The 22,357-nt window shown below is 37.4% G+C and overlaps 1 protein-coding gene across 1 annotated transcript in view; it reads right to left on the bottom strand.

Annotated features, from left to right (window-relative positions):
• Positions 1 to 22,357, bottom strand: part of LOC136874178 (uncharacterized) — a 121,194-nt gene that overhangs the window by 43,430 nt on the left and 55,407 nt on the right. Inside the window, exons 2-3 of the mRNA XM_067147762.2 lie at positions 16,468 to 16,548; positions 623 to 710 (exon numbers count right to left, since the gene is read on the bottom strand). Coding sequence (XP_067003863.1) covers positions 623 to 710; positions 16,468 to 16,542 — 163 coding nt within the window. The 5' untranslated portion in view covers positions 16,543 to 16,548. The remainder of the gene's footprint in view (positions 1 to 622; positions 711 to 16,467; positions 16,549 to 22,357) is intronic.

Raw genomic sequence — 22,357 nt, forward strand, 5'->3', positions numbered from 1 at the left:
TTCGCCTGCGAAGCTGACAGTGAATATCACCTACGACGCCAGATGGGAAATTGTGTGTTACTTTGTTCAACATGGCATAACAGTGACAACAACATACCACAAGATCTTCCTGCTGAGACGTACATTGTTCCAGTAGGGACAAACGTCATCTTCTGGACAATGCAATCATTCTCCACAACTGAAGACCAAACGCAACAGAGCTTACTGGTATACTGGGGAGTGGAAAGTGTTAGAGTGCCCATCATACTCTCCAGATCTGTCTCTTGTGATTTCATGATACAAAAGGTAACGGCACCATTATGTGATGGATGACTGAAGATGCAAAAGGACATTGTAAATGCTGTGCAACAGCAAAACACCCGATTCAGAGATAGCGAAGCAGATGTTATTCAGTGCCACCAATGTCACTGACAGCGTATTGTGGACTTCGGATGATCTAAACACTCATATTCTGCATTGTCTATATCCTTTCATTTACGTAATTATTTCAAATTTTCCAGCTGCACTCTTATTCTTAAAAAAAACATCCTTTTTAGAGAATTCCAATGTTCCAATTTTAGAAGTACTTCTCTGTTCAAGACCCTATCTAATACTGAATCTTTGTTTTGAGCTTATATCTTACCCACAACTGAGGGATCCAAGTTATAAAAAAGAGTATATCGATTTGCATATGTATATCCATAAGTTGTTAATGCCAGCAAAGCCCAGATCTGAAACAAAAAGAAAGAAAAAAAAAGAATAATTAGGACACTGAAGTTACATAAATTTACACTGGTATAATAAAGTATATCACTGGGGAAAAGGAATAATAATACTAGTCTTCAAACAAAACGGGGGGGGGCAAAAACTGTGTGATAACTATAGAGGAACTGCACTCTTACCATAACTGGCAAAATACTGGAAAGGATATTGAAGAAAATTAGAAGATAGAAGGACATTTGCAAGAGGAACAGTACAGCTTCAAAAGTGGTAGAACTACCAGTGGACCCAATCTTCAGCATCAAGCAATTAATGGAAAATAATTGGGTCATGGCATTCATAAATATAACAAAGGCATATGAGAAATGATATCATGGATGCAGAAATTTTCTGATGGAACTGGAGAGTGTTACATGTTATAAATCTCATTTTTGGTCCGTATTGAAAGTTTACAGTTCAAAAGTAATAAAGGTGTTCTTTAATCCACCCAATCAATACTTTAATTTCCACTTATAGTGGTTACATAAACAGACTATCAGTTAAATGGAAATGTTTCGCCCTCAATATAGGGCATCTTCAGCCTAAAAGCAATCTTCAAGAGTACACCTTATATTAATACGGAAGCTAAAAGTTTAGCCAGTTACTAAAATTCAGTACATAAAAATGTGAAAAATGATACATTATACAAACATGTTGATGGAAACACTTTCAATGATTAAACCATAAACTATTTTGTCAGAGACTAAAACTTATTCCGTTAAAAGTTCTAATTAAAATGGTTCATTTAAAATTGTTAGTGGAATACCAAAGTGACAATGACATAATGCCAACGACATGAGGGCGTCAAACACAAGCACAAAACTGAATGTCATACATACATGTTCAAGGCCGCTGATGAAATTGTGAGCATAAGGTGAAACTTGCAGAAGGGGCCCTTAGCACCGGTAGGCAATATTATCGTCAGAGACCTTGTCAGGAAATGTCAGTAGGTACTGCAAAATGTTCTATGTTTGTTGAAAGCTATCATTTGCTATCTACTGTTGCGTTGGTAGCCACCCTTCTGTTGGCTCTGAGTCTCGTATTACAATATAAGGTGTACTCTTGAAGATTGTTTTTAGGCTGAAGATGCCCTATATTGAGGTCGAAACATGCCCCATTTAACCCTCCAAGTGATACGTAAAAACCTCTTAAGTGATAAGCGACTGTCAGGTCATAGTACAAGTTTTTAAAAAAATTCATAATAAATACAAAATGACAGTAAAATATATCATATTACATATCTTTTTGTTGAGTATAAATTAGAGAATGTGATTATGTAATAATATTGGGTACACACCTTGCTTCCATTTTATTGGGGGTGGTAAATTACAATTTTTCACTTTTGAAAAAAAAAACAAAAAACCAGTATTTCAACTTTCAAGTACATAGCTTCAAAACTATAAAAGACTGAAACAAAAGGTAAACATATAAAATGTTCACCATTTTGTTAGCAACAAAAGACTTAGAGTAAATATTTACCGTAAAACTAAAGAACAGAAAGTTATGTACGAAAAACCAAAACTATACATATCTCCTCTTCGGGCATAATTCTTTACTTCGAGTCACTTGCAAGAGTTTTTCTTTTCCTCCCCTTTACTATGGGCCAGTAGAAGTGTTTCAACTTATGGTAGCAAGTAGGATGAATGCCACAATTACACTTAGGGCACCAGAATTTGCTTTGCTTTCTTTTTATCATCCCCGTTTTCTGACGAGTCACCACTCAAAGAAACTGCTTTCGGTATTTCGTCACCTGGCAAATCACTGTCATCACTGAAAACATAATTTTCATAATCTTCTACTAACATATCCCAAATATCGTCAGAAACACATGGATCACACATTTTAGTTTATTGAAATACTAACCAATCAAGTAGAACAACAATAGAACACTGCAATGCGGTGTGGCGCTTCGAGCGACTGACGCTGAGATTTGTTTTAGACAGTACATAAGCAAAAAAACCTATTTGATAATTCAGCTAGATGAATCATAATAGCCAATGAACTGAACTATTGATTAGTGCAAAGTTCGACTATATTCATTAAATGGTTGCCCAGCAACACGGCTCAAAAAAAAAAAAAAAAAAAAAAAAGAGTTGTTAATAACGACTTTATCATTTCACAAGGACGTAAATGAGTCGTTAATAACAACTCATGTCACTTGGAGGGTTAACTGATAGTCTGTATATGTAAACACTATAAGTGGAAATTAAAGTATTGAATAGGTGGATTAAAGAACACCTTTATTATTTTTGAACTGGAGAGTGTATCGTAGAGATAGGATAGGAATGGAGGAAGGAGGAGTATTCATTCTGGTGAAAGAAGAATTTGTAAGTTACGAAAAAGTTAAAGATTAAAAACATGAAATTCTAGGTGTAAGGCTCATTTCTAAAGATAATAGGCAACTTGATGTCTTTGGGGTGTACAGACTGGGAAAGGTAGTGCTGACACGGATTCAGAATTATTTGATAAGATAATCAGCAATGAGGGAAACGACATGGAAAGGAATGTGATCGTAGCAGGGGATCTGAATTTACCAAATGTCAATTGGGAAAGAAATGCGAACAGCAGAAAGCATGACCAACAAATCGCAAATAACCTAATATGGGAAGGACAGCTGATTCAGAAAGTGATGGAACCAACTAAGGGAAAAATATCCTGGATGTGGTGCTGGTAAAACCCGATGAGCTCTATAGAGAAACCGAAGTAATAGATGGCATTAGTGATCATGAAGCTGTTTTTGTTGTAGTTAAAATTAAATGTGTTCGAAAGGAAGGTCTTAAAAGTAGGACTATTAGGCAGTACCACATGGCTGATAAAGCAGGCATGAGGCAGTTTTTAAAAAGTAACTCTGATCGGTGGAAAACGGTAAATAAAAATGTAAACATACTCGGGGATGGGTTTAAAGCAATTGTTGAGAAATGTGAAAACAGGTTTGTATCTTTAAGGGTGGTAACAAATGGTAAAGACCCACCTTATTATAATAGAGAAATTAAGAGACTAAGAAGGAGTACGATGTAGTTTGCCAGGTCGCATCGAGTTGTGGTCCGTATCCAGTGACTGAGTTGTCAGCGTCTTGACCCTTGGTACTTGGGGCTGCGGGTTCAATTCCGGGTTAAAAAGCAGCCGGCAGGCTTAGCTGTACAAGACGCATGAACATGAACTATTCACCTTTAATCATCGACTTGTAATGTCCGGCTCCTAGCATGCAGGCCTTTGGTTCAAGGGGTGCTGGGTTCGATTCCCGGTTGGGTCGGGCATCTTAACTTTCATTAGTTAATTGCTATGCTTCAGGGGTTGGGTCTTTGTGATGTCTTCAACATTATATTTCATCTCTGATATGTCCCCATTCTCACAGACGCATATCAGAGTCATATCGAAAGACCTGCCTCTCCGGAGGCCACACGTCATATTATTATTATTATTATTGTACTGCTGGTACACCAACTCCATACATTCCAACTAAGCGCCATTTAGAAGGCATTTCTTCAGAAGTTTCGAACTATTGGAAAGAAAATAGAGTTAGAAATGGCTGTAGAAGTAAGGAGAAATTGAAGGAACGTACTAGGAAATTGAATCTAGCAAAGAAGGCAGCTAAGGATAAACCTGATGGGAAGCATAATTGGCTGTCATACAAATTTTAGTGATAAATGGAAGGGTATGTATAGGTATTTTAAAGCAGAAACAGGTTCCAAGAAGGACATTCCTGGAATAATTAACCCTTTCCCACGGAATATCTTTGACTCATGGTTGGGCGAAACCTAGAGTAATAATTTGCTTGTCAGTTATAGTTGTGGAGTACCTTCACTAAATAATTTATTCTGTAAAAACCACTTAAGATATCACTTTCAAATTTTGTAACAATGGAAAATACACTATAGGCATTCTAAAATGATACAATGAGATCACCTAATTACACGCAAGACCCATCCTGTTCAGAATAATACATCAGGAAGCATCCAATATGGTGCATAATGTTAAACTGCTTGTTCTTGAAGTCAGTCTAAATTGCTGGACATGATGGGGCTCTTATTTTCTTGATAATGCAGAGAACGCAGGAATTCACCCTGAATCTCCAAATTTATTTCAGTTTCGGTATTAGTCGGATGAAGATATTTAGATAGTAAATCGTGCTTCCTCTCAGACATACAAACTATAAACAATTTTTGACTGAATGGTATTGGAAGATAAATTGACATTAGTTGGAATAGGCTATTATGTAATTAAGTAGAGGCTCATAGTCCGAAACAGAATTAACTGAAGAATTAAAACTGATAATTATGTTTTTTACAAGTAGGCCTAATATTTTAAAAGGAGACGGTACCTGAATGAACATTTCCTGTCCTCTGCCGTATTTAGATTTCTCTCAGATTCATATCCTGTCCCAAATACTTCCCATACGATTTTTATTAACATACCTACAACTTCAAACTCACTACCATTGCATTTGTCAACACATTTACCTAATTTGTAACAAATATCCTCCGCATTCAACTGGTTATGAGCAGCCATGTGTTTACATTCAGTCAGCTGTCTGTTCTATCTAAGAAAACGTATAAAAGAACACTTTATTTTAGGATTCCGTGCATGCCAGTAGTATCTAGGAAGTGTAGGGAATTCACTGGTTCCGAAAGGTTATATGTTTAGCAGACAGATGGCAGAGGAAGTCGGTTTGAAAGCCGAGTAGGCTTTACTACGCAACCCGCGGGAGACAATATGCAACTCCAGTATGCTTTGCTACGCAATCCGCGGGAAAGAGTTAATGAACAAGGGGAGTGTGTATGTGAGGATCTTCAAAAGGCAGAAGTATTCAGTCAGCAGCATGTAAAGATTGTTGGCTTCAAGGATAATGTCCAGATAGAGGAGGAGACTAATGCTAAAGAAGTATTAAAATTTACATATGATAACAATGACATTTACAATAAGATACAAAAGTTGAAAACTAGAAAAGCGGCTGGAATTGATCAGATTTCTGGGGATACTAAAGACAATAGGTTGGGATATAGTACCATATCTGAAGTACATATTTGATTATTGTTTGCTTGAAGGAGCTATACCAAATGAATGGCGAGTTGCTATAGTAGCCCCTGTATATAAAGGAAAGGGTGATAGACATAAAGCTGAAAATTACAGGCCAGTAAGTTTGACATGTGTTGCATGTAAGCTTTGGGAAGGCATTCTTTCTGATTATATTAGACATGTTTGTGAAATTAATAACTGGTCTGATAGAAGGCACTTCGGTTTTAGAAAAGGTTATTCCACTGAAGCTCAACTTGTAGGATTCCAGCAAGATATAGCAGATATCTTGGATTCAAGAGGTCAAATGGACTGTATTGCGATTAACCTGTCTAAAGAATTTGATAGGGTGGATCATGGAAGACTACTGGCAATAATGAGTGCAATTGGACTAGACAAGAGAGTGACTGCATGGGTTCCTATATTTCTAGAAAACAGATCTCAGAGAATTAGAGTAGGTGAAGCTTTATCTGACCCTGTAATAATTAAGAGGGGAATTCCTCAAGGCAGTATTATTGGACCTTTATGTTTTCTTATATATATAAATGACATGAGTAAAGAAGTGGAATCAGAGGTAAGGCTTTTTGCAGATGATGTTATTCTGTATAGAGTAATAAATAAGTTACAAGATTGTGAGCAACTGCAATGTGACCTCGAAAATGTTGTGAGATGGACAGCAGGCAATGGTATGTTGTTAAATGGGGTTAAAAGACAGGTTGTGAGTTTCACAAATAGGAAAAGTCCTCTCAGTTTTAATTACTGCGTTGATGGGGTGAAAGTTCCTTTTGGGGATCATTGTAAGTATCTAGGTGTTAATATAAGGAAAGATCTTCATTGGGGTAACCACATAAATGGGATTGTAAATAAAGGGTATGGGACCCTCACCAGGATTACCTGATTCAAGAACTGGAAAACATCCAAAGGAAAGCAGCTTGATTTGTTCTGGGTGATTTCCGACAAAAGAGTAGCGTTACAAAAATGTTGCAAAGTTTGGGCTGGGAAGAATTGGGAGAAAGAAGACAAGCTGCTCGACTAAGTGGTATGTTACATGTTATGAGTCTCATTATGATAGCTGTATTGGAGTACAGAATGTAAAAGTTTCAAACAAATTTATTTAAAAAACCACCATTCCATAAGTTTAAGATACAAATATTACATATATGTTAAGATGGGACATGTTTCGCTTACGCTTTGTAAGCATCTTCAGCCATACTTAATCTAAAGATAAGTCGGGGCCCTGAACTGGTTTAAATGAGTGAACATCAAGATCAGCATCAAAACGAACTTGTGAACTTTGCAGACTTTTGAAACCAGTTTTCCAATCATATTTTATTACCACAATACATCACCTTAAGTTAGCATGAGTCATTCATAATTAGGACAAGCTGTGTTTTAGCATTATAAGTTGTTATTATTAAGATGATAGAATCTTCAGCTGAAGATGACCCACTAAAAGGGTCGAAACCGGTCCGTACATATTAGAGTAGAACGCAGCCCGGAAGGCGGTTTCGTTGCGCAGAGAGAGACAGGAGTATGAGGTGCGGTGAAGCCCATGTGGCTACTTATAACAGCATGTATGTGTAAACATTTTTAACCCAGTTATATCTTGAATTCCAAAGCGATGACCTATATTTTTTGTGGGCTTAAACGTTTTCTAAAAGTTCAAATTAATTTTTAACATCAAACCCCGCGAAAGTGTTGAGGAAAATTTTCGAGATATTAAGGAAGGTAAATGGATGGTCCACTTTCAATGCCGTAGGATATTCGCCATTTTTATACATATCAAATATTGTTGTATGCAGAACATTTTTAATGAAATCATCGAGGACCGTCACTGGCTTCTTCCTCTAAGGGTTCTTCTCAGGCGACCTGAACACTGCATTATTTTTATTTCCGAAGCTTGTTTTATCCTCTGTACTGTTTGCAGGCCGATACCACACGCGAATGCTGTCTTCTTTTGAAGTATGGCAACATGGCGTTCCTCACATTCTCCCCCTGCTGCTGCATGCTTACCAAATACAAATACACTTTAAATACTATTTCCCTCGCCTGTCGACGGAATACTTGTCTTCTTGCTCTTCCTGGATCTATCGTACACACGCAAATAGTTCCCTAAATTCGTTGATTATGATATTTACAAATAAAACTCGAAACATTCACTCGTGACCCGCACAAACAGGCACCTCTTACTGAAATGATTCTATTGGCTCAGCGGAAAACACGTCATACTAAAAAGCGCGCGAATGTTACTGCGCAACCCTCTTCAAACCGCCTTCCGGGCTGCATTCTACTCTAGCATATTTTAAGTATTTTATAATAGAATAAATGTATTGATTAGGTGGAGAGTTCTTCTCTTTATATTTGCGAATAAAGAAATGAACTGCTGTAACCATGGCAACTTCAGCTCAAGGATTCTATAGCAGCGAGATTATGCATGTACGTTTGGGCATAGCTGCCAACCAAATTTGGTACACATAATCCCTGAAGGACACGGCTGTATTTTATTTTCAAAACAATTCGAGGGGGGTGACGGGTAGATATAAAAATAATAGGCTAATATAGGTGAAATATTGAATTTGTCATACAAGGACAAGGCAAATCTTATTTTAAGCCCCTTGACACAAAGAACAAAACTCGGTAAGCCATACGAGCCCAAAAACCATGTTTTAAGGCCCTAAAACCAACCGTTATGGAGATATTGGCACCACATTACCCCTGCTCTCGGAATCGGATAAAGAAATGAATGGCCGTAACCATGCCAATGTCATCCAAGACTTTACAGCAGCGAGATTATGCGTGTATGTTTGAGCATAGCTGCCAACCAAAATTGGTACACATAATCCCTGAGCATATCAATAGTATACCTAAAAAAACTTAACATGTTACAGACATGAGGTGGCATTTATAATCTCTTTTAAAAATAAAGAAGTGTCTTTTATTGTTTTAGGAAAATCCACTTAGGTGGGGGTGGAGGAAGGGCTGATAAAGGGGTTGAATTCTTTTTATGGGGATACTTATATCTCAAAACCTGAAGATGTTACAGATTTGGAAATAGGTATTTGGACTCTTCTTTAAAAATTAAGACAAAGAAGACGTTCTAACGTGTACAATTCTATGTCGCGTGGTCATCTTAGCCCCAAAAGGCAATATCACAACCGTGGTTTACAAAGAGTTTCTGGGGGTAAAAGAAGCTCAATTTTTCGGTGAGTTTTTATACTTTAGGGATTTTCATAAAATGTCTTAATACAATACCGAGGAACGATTACTTTCATCAAATTACTGGAGGATACTTTTAATTTTTCCTTAGTAAAGTACAAAATCCACGCGAGAGAAGCCATGGGTAACTGCTAGTATCTTATAAACAAGCATATGGCAATAATGAACCTTACACGAATAAACCAAATACTAGAAGGTTTCCCACTAACGACTGAACATATTGTCTATAATTATAAAAGGAAGTGTTTGTCTGTCTGTGAGCGATTCCCAGCAAAATCTACAGCAAGCAGATATCTGAAATTCGGAACATAGGAAGATGGAAAGGGGTCTGAATGCACCTCAAAGCCGGAAATTTCATTTTCGCTTTCGTTGGCGAGTTATGAACGAAAAACCATCGGAAAACATGCATTGGGATATGACAATCCAACGTGCTGTCACCAAGATTAAATGCATTGAGTCGCTGTCGCTAGGCAACATACATAAGATAGGTAGAGAACACAATATTCAAGGAGCCATTTTACGTCCAGGTCGTAGGAAACCGTTTTTGGTCTTATATTGTGTGAAGGCATATGACGCTGTTGATGCTCTGCAATGAACACGGCTCTGAAACTGATGACGAATATTATTGAAGCCACCGTCATTACTGAGCATGCTGCGGACGAAGTAGTATTCCTCGGACTGTAAGTCCATTGAGTAGGAAGCCATTTTCGGTCCGCGACACGAGGAGCCATCAGCCCATAATATTCGGAAGTGTTTGGGTGTGTGTGTGTGCAAAGCCCAGTCAAATCTATGGCACACAGAGATCTGAAATTTTGACATAGGACAATCTCTTAAAGTTGTAGGACTCCATCTTCGAAAACGGTGCTTTTGCCATTGTCAACTGTACGTGGATTGTTCAAGAGTTTGAAAGGCAAACACAATACAGTATACATCTTACCTCCAAATGGAAGGACACTAATATAGCTAATTCCAAAGCTCTATAACGAAACAATATATTTTGTGTTATATAACATGGTCATTTACATGGTTGTAATGCACTGAAAGTAACAATATAATAAAAATAAAATAATGTATTTCATGCAATTTACGTCAAAACGATGTGATAATGTTTTAATTTGCTTTTAAATAAATAGTTTGAAAACATCTAATGGTTCAATTAATAAACGTGGGCAAAGCCGCGGGCACATGCTAGTACATAATAAAGGTAAAAGTTCATGGAAAAAGATGGTTCCTCTTCTTAATACATTTTCTAGTCCGTAAATAGAACATAAGTTCTAAATGCTACACATTTATATGCAAAACATATCCACTATGGAAAACCTCCCAGCTTCTACATCTAACACATCAAAACGATTAATTCAGAATTACACGTAATAATATGTCTCAGTGTTGTATATCTGTCTCAGTACAATAACATAGTTCGTAAGTATCAATTTACAATGCCTACAAACACTGAGAGTAATAAAGCTTGCACTTTATATCAAAAATCTTCAAATATACAAGTGCAAATTATTAGAGTAGGGTAGTATAAAGATTATCAATATGGTGTTCAGAAAAGGTGTTCGGTCGGCTCGCCAGGTGCACGTCTTTTGATTTGACTCCTGTAGGCGACCTACGCGTCGTGATGAGGATGAAATGATGATGAAGACAACACATACACCCAGCCCCCGTGCCAGGGAAATTAACCAATGATGGTTAAAATTCCCGACCCTGCCTGGAATCGTACCATTTAGCCATGGAGCTGGACAATGATGAGGTTAATTGACTGAACAGTTTGAGACTGAATAAATTGCATAAAATACTGTACTGAGGAACAAATAAAAATGAGATATAGGCCTACAGCTAATTAGCAGCCTGCAAGTTACTCTGTTACCAAGTGTGTAGCTTCCTCATCACATTGGTTTAAAATATTCCTGATCACTTCTCTAGCTTCACTGTGAATTGTCTTTCCCTTCTTGTGTAAGACAGATATTTTGCAGTCTTTACAAAACAGTTTCACAGAAATAACAAGAGAAATGATGAGCAAGAACAATAACAGTGGGTAAATGGCAATAACTGAGAAAGAAATAGAACAAACACAGAACAAACAAGAGCAAAGAGCTGCCAGTTAAGGTACATTCCCTAGAAGCGACTCCAGCGATAATCTCTCCGCGATAGTTATGGAGGACTCTCCTTCAGAGTTTGCAAGTTATAATTTTTTTACATGCAATGATCGTTGAGCGACTATCGCTGGAGTCGCTTCTAGGAAAATGTAGCCTGAGCAGTAGCGGGGTTGTTATGGTAACGATTACATCACTGGCTCTGCTGGCAAAAACCCCTTCACCCCGTGCCTCACCGGCCATGTTCATTCTTCTGATCTCTGAACAATAGAAACGGAGCAAGCAATGCGCAACAACTGTGTCAGCAGTGTACAAATTCTGGTTGGAAAGACAGAATGGTTTAGAAATGAAACTGGGCTAAGATAGGGGAATGTGTTGAATGATTATAGACGAGACTGTAAAGCAAACACAGGAAGCATATGGGAATAGGGAGATGAAGTTATTACTATTTGCAGACGAAACTGTGATCTGGGGAACAAACAGCAAAGAAGTACAAGAACAACTTGATGCACTGAATGAGAAAATTGAAAAATAAGGTATGAAAATCAGTGCAGAGAAAAGCAAGACCATGGTGATATCAAGGAAAAAGGACAAGGAAAAAGGCAGTGTGAAAATTTATGGTCGAAGCCTTGAAATTATTGACAGTTTCAAATACCTAGTAGGAAATTAATGCAGGATTTCTTCAAGACTGGATATGGAGATTAGCAAGAGGGCAATGCATTCTACCAGTGTAAGAAACCTGCCTCGAATAAGTCAGTACCAAGCCAGTGCAAAATGTCTTATGCACTCATATTATCTTACAGTACTGTATATGGCTGAGACCTGGGCAATGACAAGCAGGGAGAGTAGATTTCAAGCCAGCAAAATGAAATTCCTAAGAAGTACGATAAGAAGGCACGGAAAGACAGATTGAGAAACGAAGATGTGAGAAAGGAGGCCGGAATGGAAAACCTAAATGAGAGATTTTTTGATACAATTCAATGTTCTCTCCGGCCATTAAATGAAATGACCCTGTGGCGTAAAATCTTAATACAATTAAAACCTGGAGTATAGGAGAGAGACGACTTGTTTCTGTCTCTTGTGTATACCAACCTCTCAAGAATTTGATGATTTTTGACCTAAATATTTGGCATACTCTTTCAGTGGCTCACACTCGTCGGCGTGCTACCATCTTGGCAGCAGCTCTACAGTTTGAGCAGGAACGCCGAAGACAGGAAGGCATACCTGCCAACTTTAAAAAAAAAGAGAAATCCAGAAGATCCTAAAGCGGAAAAATTTTACCAACACACCCATGCATTGCAAAGTCGCAAAGTCTTGAGACGTAGTGAAAAAGGAGGGTGAGGGGGATATTTCAAACAATACTTATACAAGTCAAAATACATGGTATGATCACCCCTGAAATTAATTACATACACAAAGTTACATCTTGATGAGTGCTCATCTTTTTTCACTTAACACTGGGAACAGTTCACACAGTACACAAACAGTGTTTTTCTGAACATTATTAACTTGCGGGTCACAACATGAATGTCACCGTCAAAATTAAAAAATTAAACCAAACATGTACACTTATTTACAAAATCCTGTCAAGTTCACAGTATCCATCACAGGTTGGAGAGGACAGATGGAGAAGAGTTGCTTTCTTTGCTTTCTTCAGAAATTCTGGAGGAAAACTACTCGAGTAACATGGACCAGTACCGTACTTCTGGTTTTTAAAACAGAAACAGAATCCAGATTTTTATTTGACACTGAGGACCTAAACTGATTTTAGTTCTTTTTCACCAAGATGAACACACATTCACACTCAGCATTGCTGTGCGGTAGAGTCAGAACAGAAAGCAATAGCATCACCTCCACGAATGTTCATCAAGCGAGCCCATTTGGTGTCATCTCATCTGTCAGATTCTCACCCTCAACAATAGCACAGTCACCAATCTAAAGAGCTACAAATTGGTTCTGAAGCATATTCATTGCATCCTCAACTGACTCACTGTCCTTCCTCGGCAGCAATGATGGAAATCTTTCCATGAAGAATTGTACGGAAGAAAACTGGGCATCTTCAATTTTTGAAACATATGCAACCTTTGCATGTTTCAGTACTTTATAATTGAGAGGGAACTTGTTAATAATATAATCACATTTCGTGCAGAAGTAACCCCTGACAGATGAAAAGAATGTTGATTTATCTCTATCATTAAGTTTCTTCACCAAGTTCATTGTCTCAATGCCAATGACTAGCTCATCGTTGTCTCTCTGATTCTCAACAGAATGGTATGAAACTTTTAATAAAAGGGAACTTTCTATCACTTTTGGTTGAAAAAATCTGTAAAGCAGCTGCTTTAACAGTTCCACATTATTTCTAGTAATGAATGTGAGGGGAAGCACTCAGAAGTGTAGAACTGAGATTCCCAAATAAAGGAATGACAGTATACAGGAAGGCAGTATGCCTTGTTTAAGCCTGATGACAGAACCATAAAAAAATTTCTTCATAATTTTGAATAATGTTCTTATTCTTTAGCACAGGAGCGTCACATTTTGAGACACATGCAAATCTTTTGGGAGAGACCAATTCTAACGACTCAGTAGCTTTCCTCGTCATGGTCTTTGGAACAACCAGGCTTGGCTTTTGGGATCGTAAATGATGTTAAGCTGGTAGTTGATGCACACTAAGCATTAACAAGCACCTCATCTTTAAAGAAACCAAGTAGTGGATCCAATTGCTGTAACAGCCTCTGCAGACACCTTCACCTTCATAACGATAGCCATCTTGTTTCATTATCTTCTTCGTTTCCTTGTTGTGAAGCTCTTGGAATTTCCTAAGGCATTCCTTCCTCTTACAACTCTTTTCTAAATAATAGATGTCGACTAATAGTTCATCAAATTTAACAGGCAAACTGCTTGCACCTTTCTCGGCAACCAAGTTAATTAAATGGCATGAGCAACCCTCTACGAAGACAGATGACTGTGCTTCCCTTAAAACAGCAGCAACTCCGTTCTTCTTTCCAATCATGACTGGAACACTGTTGGAACAGAATGCTACACAATTTTGAATTGGTATTTTGTTAGACAGGTAACACTAAGCTAACTATCTTTTCCTGCTTTGCCACAAAACGTGACAACAATAGGGTACAGCTTAGCATTACTATTATTGCTTCCATCTGTAACTAAAGAAAATGGTTCACATTGCCTGTAACCAACAAGTTCACTTCTTGAATCCATAGCCATTTCTTTCAAAATGTGTGTGGTTTTTGTACGACCGCAACCATATTTATTTGCAATTTCTGAACCTGTTAACGTAAGAAATTTCATTTTTCCGTATTGAACCAAGAATTACAATAAATAAACTTGATATTTCCACCTATTCAATACAATTTTAATGCTGTTATTCAATTCCAACATATTAAATTTCACAGGACTAGTTACGACGCGGACTTGCGCCATCTTCAGCTTTTTCGGAAAATAGGCAACCTTAAAATTTAAGACATGTCATTAATTTTAAGGTTGCCTATTTTCCGAAAAAGATGAAGATGACGCAAGTCCGCGTCGAAACTAGTCCTGTTACGACGCGGACTTGCGCCATCTTCAGCTTTTTCGGAAAATAGGCAACCTTAAAATTTAAGACATGTCATTAATTTTAAGGTTGCCTATTTTCCGAAAAAGATGAAGATGACGCAAGTCCGCGTCGAAACTAGTCCTGTGAAATTTAATATGTTGTAATTGAATAACAGCATTAAAATTGTATTGAATAGGTGGAAATATAAAGTTTATTTATTGTAATTTCTGAACCTGGAAACATTTTCCTAAACAGAGCACCAGCATGATCGGCAACAGATTATGGGATATTATGTTCGGCTCCAGAAGAGGTAAAAAACAAATTAATTTTCTGACTGCCATACTTAAATTTTGTATTGGAGACGTATTTAACAGATTTAATGTGATTTACTAGTTCTGTTCTTCCTCTGTGAGAAACGTTTATATCACAGGAGCATATGGAACAGAATGCGAATGTTTCGCCTTTCCGAGATCAAATAAAACAAGGAAATTCAGCAGAATACGCCTAAAAGATTGATAATATTGTTTCTTAGTTGAACTCATTGTGAGCCTCCGTGGCTCAGATGACAGCGCGTCGGCCTCTCATCACTGGATACCGTGGTTCAAATCCCGGTTGTTCCATGTAAGATTTGTGCTGGACAAAGCGGAGGCGGGATAGGTTTTTCTCCGGGTACTCCGGTTTTTCCTGTCATCTTTCATTCCAGCAACACTCTCCATTCTCATTTCATAGCATCTATCAGTCATTAATAAATCACTTTGGGAGTGGTGACCCCATCGTACTAATAGCCTATATCTGCTTCATTTATTCCATCCCTGACCCGGTCATTGACTGGAAAACAGGTTGTAGGTTTTCATTTTCAGTTGAACTCATTACGAACACCACTAAAAATACTAAATCGCTTACAAAATCGTCACACAATACCAAGAGTTTCAGAACTGCCGCCAGTGTTCCTCACACCCACACACAAAGCCTTTCAGCTGCTACGAAGCACGCCGCAGTTACTAAAGTTGTTATATATAAATTCACAGCCCGCTACTTTTCACTTATTTCTTTTCTTCAACATCACAGCAGCTACTTGTTTGGGAACATCTCGGTGAATAAAGTAGCAGTTGAAGTCGAACAGGTGACAAAAGCACGGTGATAATCGATAATGTGATTATCGATACATTTACCAGTCAAATTTCAAACACTGCATCTCGTATTAAAAGCTACTATTGAAAGTCAAACAAATCCGATTTGAGTGCAGAAAGCGAAAACAAGCGCAGATATTCAAAATCCGTACAATAACATTGTTCATCCGTACAACCGTAAAACACACTCAAAATCTGTACATTTTACGGAAAAACCAGAATACCTGGCAGGTATGGGAAGGGGAAACTCACCAGAGAAAGAAAATACGTCAAACACTGCTAGCGTTTCCACCTTTCATCAGATGCAACATGTTTGATCACATGTTTTATGCAAGAATTGGTCTGATAAGCCACCAGTGCCACCTCCATCAAGTGAACCAATGAATTATGGAACTGTAGGCGAGAAAAGTACTCTCGGATACGAGTGTCGGCTGCCGACGATTAAAACGTACTCTTCAGAAATTGTCTGCCACTCATCTCCATTACAGGCCGCAAATGCAGAAAATAATCTGTCATTTGTGGGTACCCAAGAGCTGGTTTCAAAACTGATAAATTGTTTGACTCTCTCCTCAATCTTGAACTGATCACAGGGACATGATTTTATGAAGCAAGTTTCATGGACAGAATTCATAGAACAGCCCTTTACTTTGATATTATCCAATCTGTGGAAATTCATCAAGGAGAGTAACATTAAGATTTTACATGAAATGAGCATTACCATTCCCAACCATCCAACCACGATCACCCCAGTCCTCAGCTGGCAACAACAGCAGCACTTGTTTACCACAGCCATTGTGTCCTGAAAGTAAACAAACAGAAATGAAAAAATTACCCTCAGTTCCACTAGAGACTTCAAACCATCACATAGTTATAAAAACAAAACCTATACAGTCGAAACCATTTATTGCAACATCGCTTTTAATGACGTATTGGATATAACAGCGGCATCTAACTGTCCTATCTAAATCCTACATAAAAACTGCATTTTAAAAATAGCATGACATATCGTATAAAACAACAAAATTTATCACATTTTTGTAGAAATTTACAGACTATAATGTTCAATGTTGATTTTTGTTTGTTATGCATTTGGGGATTGTTGACAGCATTCAAACGCTTGTTTTCAGTAGATTGTAGACCTGAAATCTGTCTGTTAAATAGTCAAGGCAAGCATCGCTGTGAACATGTAGCAAAAGAAAGGGAAAGTGTTTAATATTGAAGAAAAGTCATGAATAATATGGAGATTAGAAAACAGGGAAACAATCGTCAGCATTGCGAAGGAATTGGGTGCATCACACTCAATGATTTCTACAATATGGAAGCGCAGGGAGAACATCTCATTTATTAGCCAAGACCGTGTGCAACATTACTGGTCAATTTACAGTGTTGCTAATTCCTTCGTCACTTATTATTTAATATTTTTGCTGTCATATTATTGCTGTATGAAAAAAATTCCTCTCAGTCCTTTTCCACAAATACTGTATCTCGAGATACAGTATTTATTTCACTAATTTTTAATGTTTTTTTTCTATTTTAAAACTTATTCTGTTAATAAACCACGTAAATATGCAGCCTAAAACATACAGATACGACATTTTTAGTAACAAAAAAAGTAAAGGACTGCTTTGTGTGATTATCACCTTTAACAGCCGTTAATTGACGATCCCTTCAGTCGTTATAACCAGTTTCAACTGTATATATATATATATATATATATATATATATATATATATTTTTTTTTTTTCCATTTTAAGGAACCAACATCATGTATTTACAGGCTGCTATTAAAATAAGGTAATATATTATTTATATCAAATTGTATCTATAGAATTCTATTAGAGAAAATCTGTAAAGTAAACAACTGAAAATGAAGGTATGGTATTACAGTACAACTAGCATATTTCCATGCCTGCCTGGCCATCAGATGATAAAGATCACTGCACTCACACTTACTCCAGGCAAGCATCAATTTTTGAAAATGAGACAAAGTCTCTCATAGTGCATTGGCACTGCCGGTAGCTCCAAACAGCCTATGCAGTGGCCTCCACGGTATGCACTAGCCATGCATCTTGGTGGGTGTACCATTTACCAACTGATGAGCCCAACTTGGCACCCTGGGGCAAAACGCTAGCAACCAGGAATGAGTTAGCTGGAAAATTTATAATGTCCAATAACGGACCAACTATATTGATTTCATTGATAGCTGATAACAATGGAGCAGGTCAAGATAGTCTAGTCACCACCGATCTCGATAGCTGCACTCACAATTACTCCATACGTCATACAGACCTCCTTTTCTTCACATCCTTCCAACCTTGATGTGTGGTACAAACCCCCGTAGGTCTAATTTAATTTTGCTCTCTCTCTGCTTAAGTGCGGCCAGTATCAATTATTCGAGAGATCGTTGGCAGACCTGAAGATGGTTTTCCGTGGTTGCCCATTTTCACACCAGGCAAATGCTGAGGTTGTACCTAAATTAAGGCCATGGCTGCCTCCTTTCCACTCCTAGCCCTTTCCTACCCCATCGTTGTCATAGACCTATCTGTGTTGGTGCATAAAAAGCAACGTATAAAAATAAAAAAGGTCACCAATTCAAACTTTTTAAGTATTTTCAGAACCGATGGGATACACATGAGGTGCTACTCTTAAAAACTTGATGAATTCTTTACTTATGTAAATAACATGGATTTTCTCTCCAAATTTTGTTAACCCGTTGAAGCCGAACTCCATACTTCGTATAGACCTTTTCTTCACAGGCTTATGACCTCCATGTGTGGTACAAACCCCTGTAGATTTAATTTAATTTTGTTCTGGCTTGTAAAATGTTAAAGCTGTGATGCAAGTGTAATAGACTGATATAACTTGAAATCAATATTCTTTAACCCATGGGTAAATAATGCAAGTATCCAGCTCAAATCATTATTATTATTATTATTATTATTATGACTTGTGAGGTATGGCTATGAAGTGTTTACATCCATTTAGTGTTGAAAAAAAAACCTACAACCTGTTTTCCAGTCATTGACAGGGTCAGGGATGTAATGAATGAAGCAGATATAGGCTGTTAGTACGATGGGGTCGACACTCCCAAAGTGATTTATTAATGAATGATAGATGCTATGGAATGAGAATGGAGAGTGTTGCTGGAATGAAATATGACAGGGAAAACCTGAGTACCCGGAGAAAAACCTGTCCCACCTCCGCTTTGTCCAGCACAAATCTCACATGGAGTGACCGGGATTTGAACCACGGCATCCAGCGGTGAGAGGCCAATGCGCTGCCGTCTGAGCCACGGAGGCTCTCCATTTAGTATTATTATTATTATTTATGGGCGATCGTATTATTTGTGAGGTTATGTCATGAAACATGTGCGGTATATGTGTGTATATATATATGATTTAAGTTAATGTAAGAACCCATAATTAATAGTATATAAATTATTATTACCTGTATATATGATGTATAATCCACTACAATATTGTGCAACACACTTTAATATCCAGAATAAGGCACTAGATGATTATAGAAAGTTCTAGGCAATTAGGCACTCTAGAATTTGTGAGAAGATATATGTTGTGACATATCCTTCTAGAAGCCTGGCCAGTCACATATATAAGGAGGCGGTCCTGATGGTGGAGTTGAGTTATTGTTTAACAGGAGTTGTTTTGATGAGACGTGTGTAGAAGTCGTGTTTGAAGTATGTGAATTGGTAGTTGACATGCCTCTGGTGTAGTCTCCTTCTTATGCTTCGCGATAAGCAGTTGTTCAAAATGCTGTTTTTTTGATGTGTGACAAATATATAACAGTTTGTAAATAAATTAGTGTGCGCAATTGACAGCATTTTATGTGCGTCTTTGTGGATACATCAGTTGTTGAGATGGAAACGGTATATCTTTGAACTGTCTTCCTTCAATGTATGAATCACTTACTTATTGAATAGTTACCCTCTCGAATGGCCTGACCTTCTCAAAATTAATGGTCCCATTCTCACTGATCGTGTCTACTGTTGGCTCAGCTGTGTTTGCGAGGATGGGAGGAGTGAAGGGGAAAGGGGAGGGAAGTGCAGAGCTGATGGGGAGAAGGGGGAAGGAGGAGTGGTGTTGAGTTGGAGAGATGGAAGCGGATTTACTTTTATTATAGAAGAGCTGTCAAATATATGGAATGAATGTTTCAAGTAGAATGTCCTTTTTTTCCCACTGATTTCATTTAAATTTTAAGAGGGGTTCCTAAACTGATCTATATCGATGTGGATGCTCTCAGAATGTTGAGCAAGGTACCTCTTTGCTCATAATGCAAGATCTTATTCTATTGTTGTGTATTCGTGAATGGATTCTTTATGATGCTCACTCTGTTAGTTAACGTAATAAATTTCATTTTTCCGTATTGAACCAAGAATTACAATAAATAAACTTGATATTTCCACCTATTCAATACAATTTTAATGCTGTTATTCAATTACAACATATTAAATTTCACAGGACTAGTTTCGACGCGGACTTGCGTCATCTTCAGCTTTTTCGGAAAATAGGCAACCTTAAAATTCATGACATGTCTTAAAATGTTTGGCATGAAATCCAGTTAAATCTATAATTAAAACCTTACCTCATTAAAAACTATTATGACAAGTAAAAACTTGCAAGTCAGTCGTATGATAAAAGTTCATTGGTTAAATGATATTCTTATGATCAAGCAGTTGTGGAGTCCTTAAATTTGTTGAGCGATAGATAAAATATTGTGTTCCATTTCACTACAACTTGTATACTGCTGAACCATCTCGAAAAACGTGAAGTTGGTCATATGGAATTTTCTGCATAAACTCTTCTATGTCTTAGGCCTATGAGGTGGAAACATTAAAGTAGTTTCTTGTGATGTTTAATGTTTCCACCTCATAGGCCTAAGACATAGAAGATTTTATGCAGAAAATTCCATATGACCAACCTTCATGTTTTTCGAGATGGTTCAGCAGTATACAAGTTGTAGTGAAATGGAACACAATATTTTATCTATTGTTCAACAAATTTAAGGACTCCACAACAGCCTGATCATAAGAATATCATTTAACCAATGAACTTTTATCATACGACTGACTTGCAAGTTTTTACTTGTCATAATAGTTTTTAATGAGTTAAGGTTTTAATTACAGATTTAACTGGATTTCATGCCAAACATTTTAAGACATGTCATGAATTTTAAGGTTGCCTATTTTCCGAAAAAGCTGAAGATGACGCAAGTCCGCGTCGAAACTAGTCCTGTGAAATTTAATATGTTGTAATTGAATAACATTAAAATTGTATTGAATAGGTGGAAATATCAAGTTTATTTATTGTAATGCTCACTCTGAGCTGAAAAACAATTATATTTGAGAGCGTTGTGATGTTCGGCGTATCGTGTGACAAAATTGTGGCCTGTTTGACAGAAATAGCTGGAATTACAGGATTGGCATTTTAATTTGTAAACTCCGGAATTCAAGTATCTATTATTATAGTTATTATTGTAATTGTTAACAGTGTGCAGATTGAAAATAAGTCTGGAGTTGGTGTGGGAGGTTCTAAATGCTATTTTGATGTTGTGTTTTTAAAGATATTAGCTATTTGGTAAATGCTACTACTATTGAATGTGAAAGTGGAAAACTTCTCTTTAGCAGAGGAATTTTTTCTAGGGTAGTCTTGGGTCTGCTCTTATTTATTTATATATTAATGACTCGGTTGACGAAGGTTCTATTGAAACCGTTGTATTATGCAAGACTGTAAATAGCATTAATTTCCTTTTTGTAATTCTTGCGAGATAAAGGAACAGTTATTGCTCCGAGTACCATGCTATTGTAAGCTGCTTCCTTATGTATGTCTGGGTGTAAAGAAGTTTGTTGGATGGTAATGATGGTGTGGGTGGGTTTTCTGTATATACTGAAGGATAAAGTTTTGTTGCAGTTGCGTATAATGGTTATGTCCAGGTAATTAAGGGGGCATTATTGTTTTCTAACTCTGTGATGAATTTTATATGTGGATCAATGGAGTTGAGAAGTTCAAGTACTGTATTGCTGTTAGTAATATGGGAGTCTAACAAAGGTGTCTTAATCTTACCAATGATGTGAGAATGTTCTAAATCAGGGCCTCTCAGAGTGCATGCTTAAAACTCGGCCCCTTGTCTAATTTGATTTTCCTTTGTTCAAGAGCCATCGATTCACTTAGGTCCTCCGATTTCCACTCTCCAAGATACTTCACATTTTTAGCTCTCTTGATTGTGTCGGTGCGACGTAAAGCAACTAGAAAAAAAAAAAGAAAAAAAAAGAGCTCTCTTGATATGCTTTGTATCACTGACTCTCAATGTTGTAGGGGCATCTTTGATGTTGGTGATAAACTCTGTCTTTCCAATGTTGATCAAGAGACCCACTTCAGCCGCTATGGAGTTCAGTGTGTGAAGTTGCATAGTGACCTCATGAATGTCGTTTACCGATAAAGTAAGGTTATCTGCAAAGGCCAGGCAAGGAATCCTCAAGTTGTGTGCTTTAAACCCCATCCTTAATCCAGTGCACTCAGGTAATGACCTGGTCTATTCTCTTATGATCTTTTCTAGGACACAAATAATATGCATGAAATACCATCTCCTTG

Source organism: Anabrus simplex, chromosome 5, assembly GCF_040414725.1.
Source record: "Anabrus simplex isolate iqAnaSimp1 chromosome 5, ASM4041472v1, whole genome shotgun sequence".
In the NCBI taxonomy this organism is placed as follows: domain Eukaryota; kingdom Metazoa; phylum Arthropoda; class Insecta; order Orthoptera; family Tettigoniidae; genus Anabrus; species Anabrus simplex.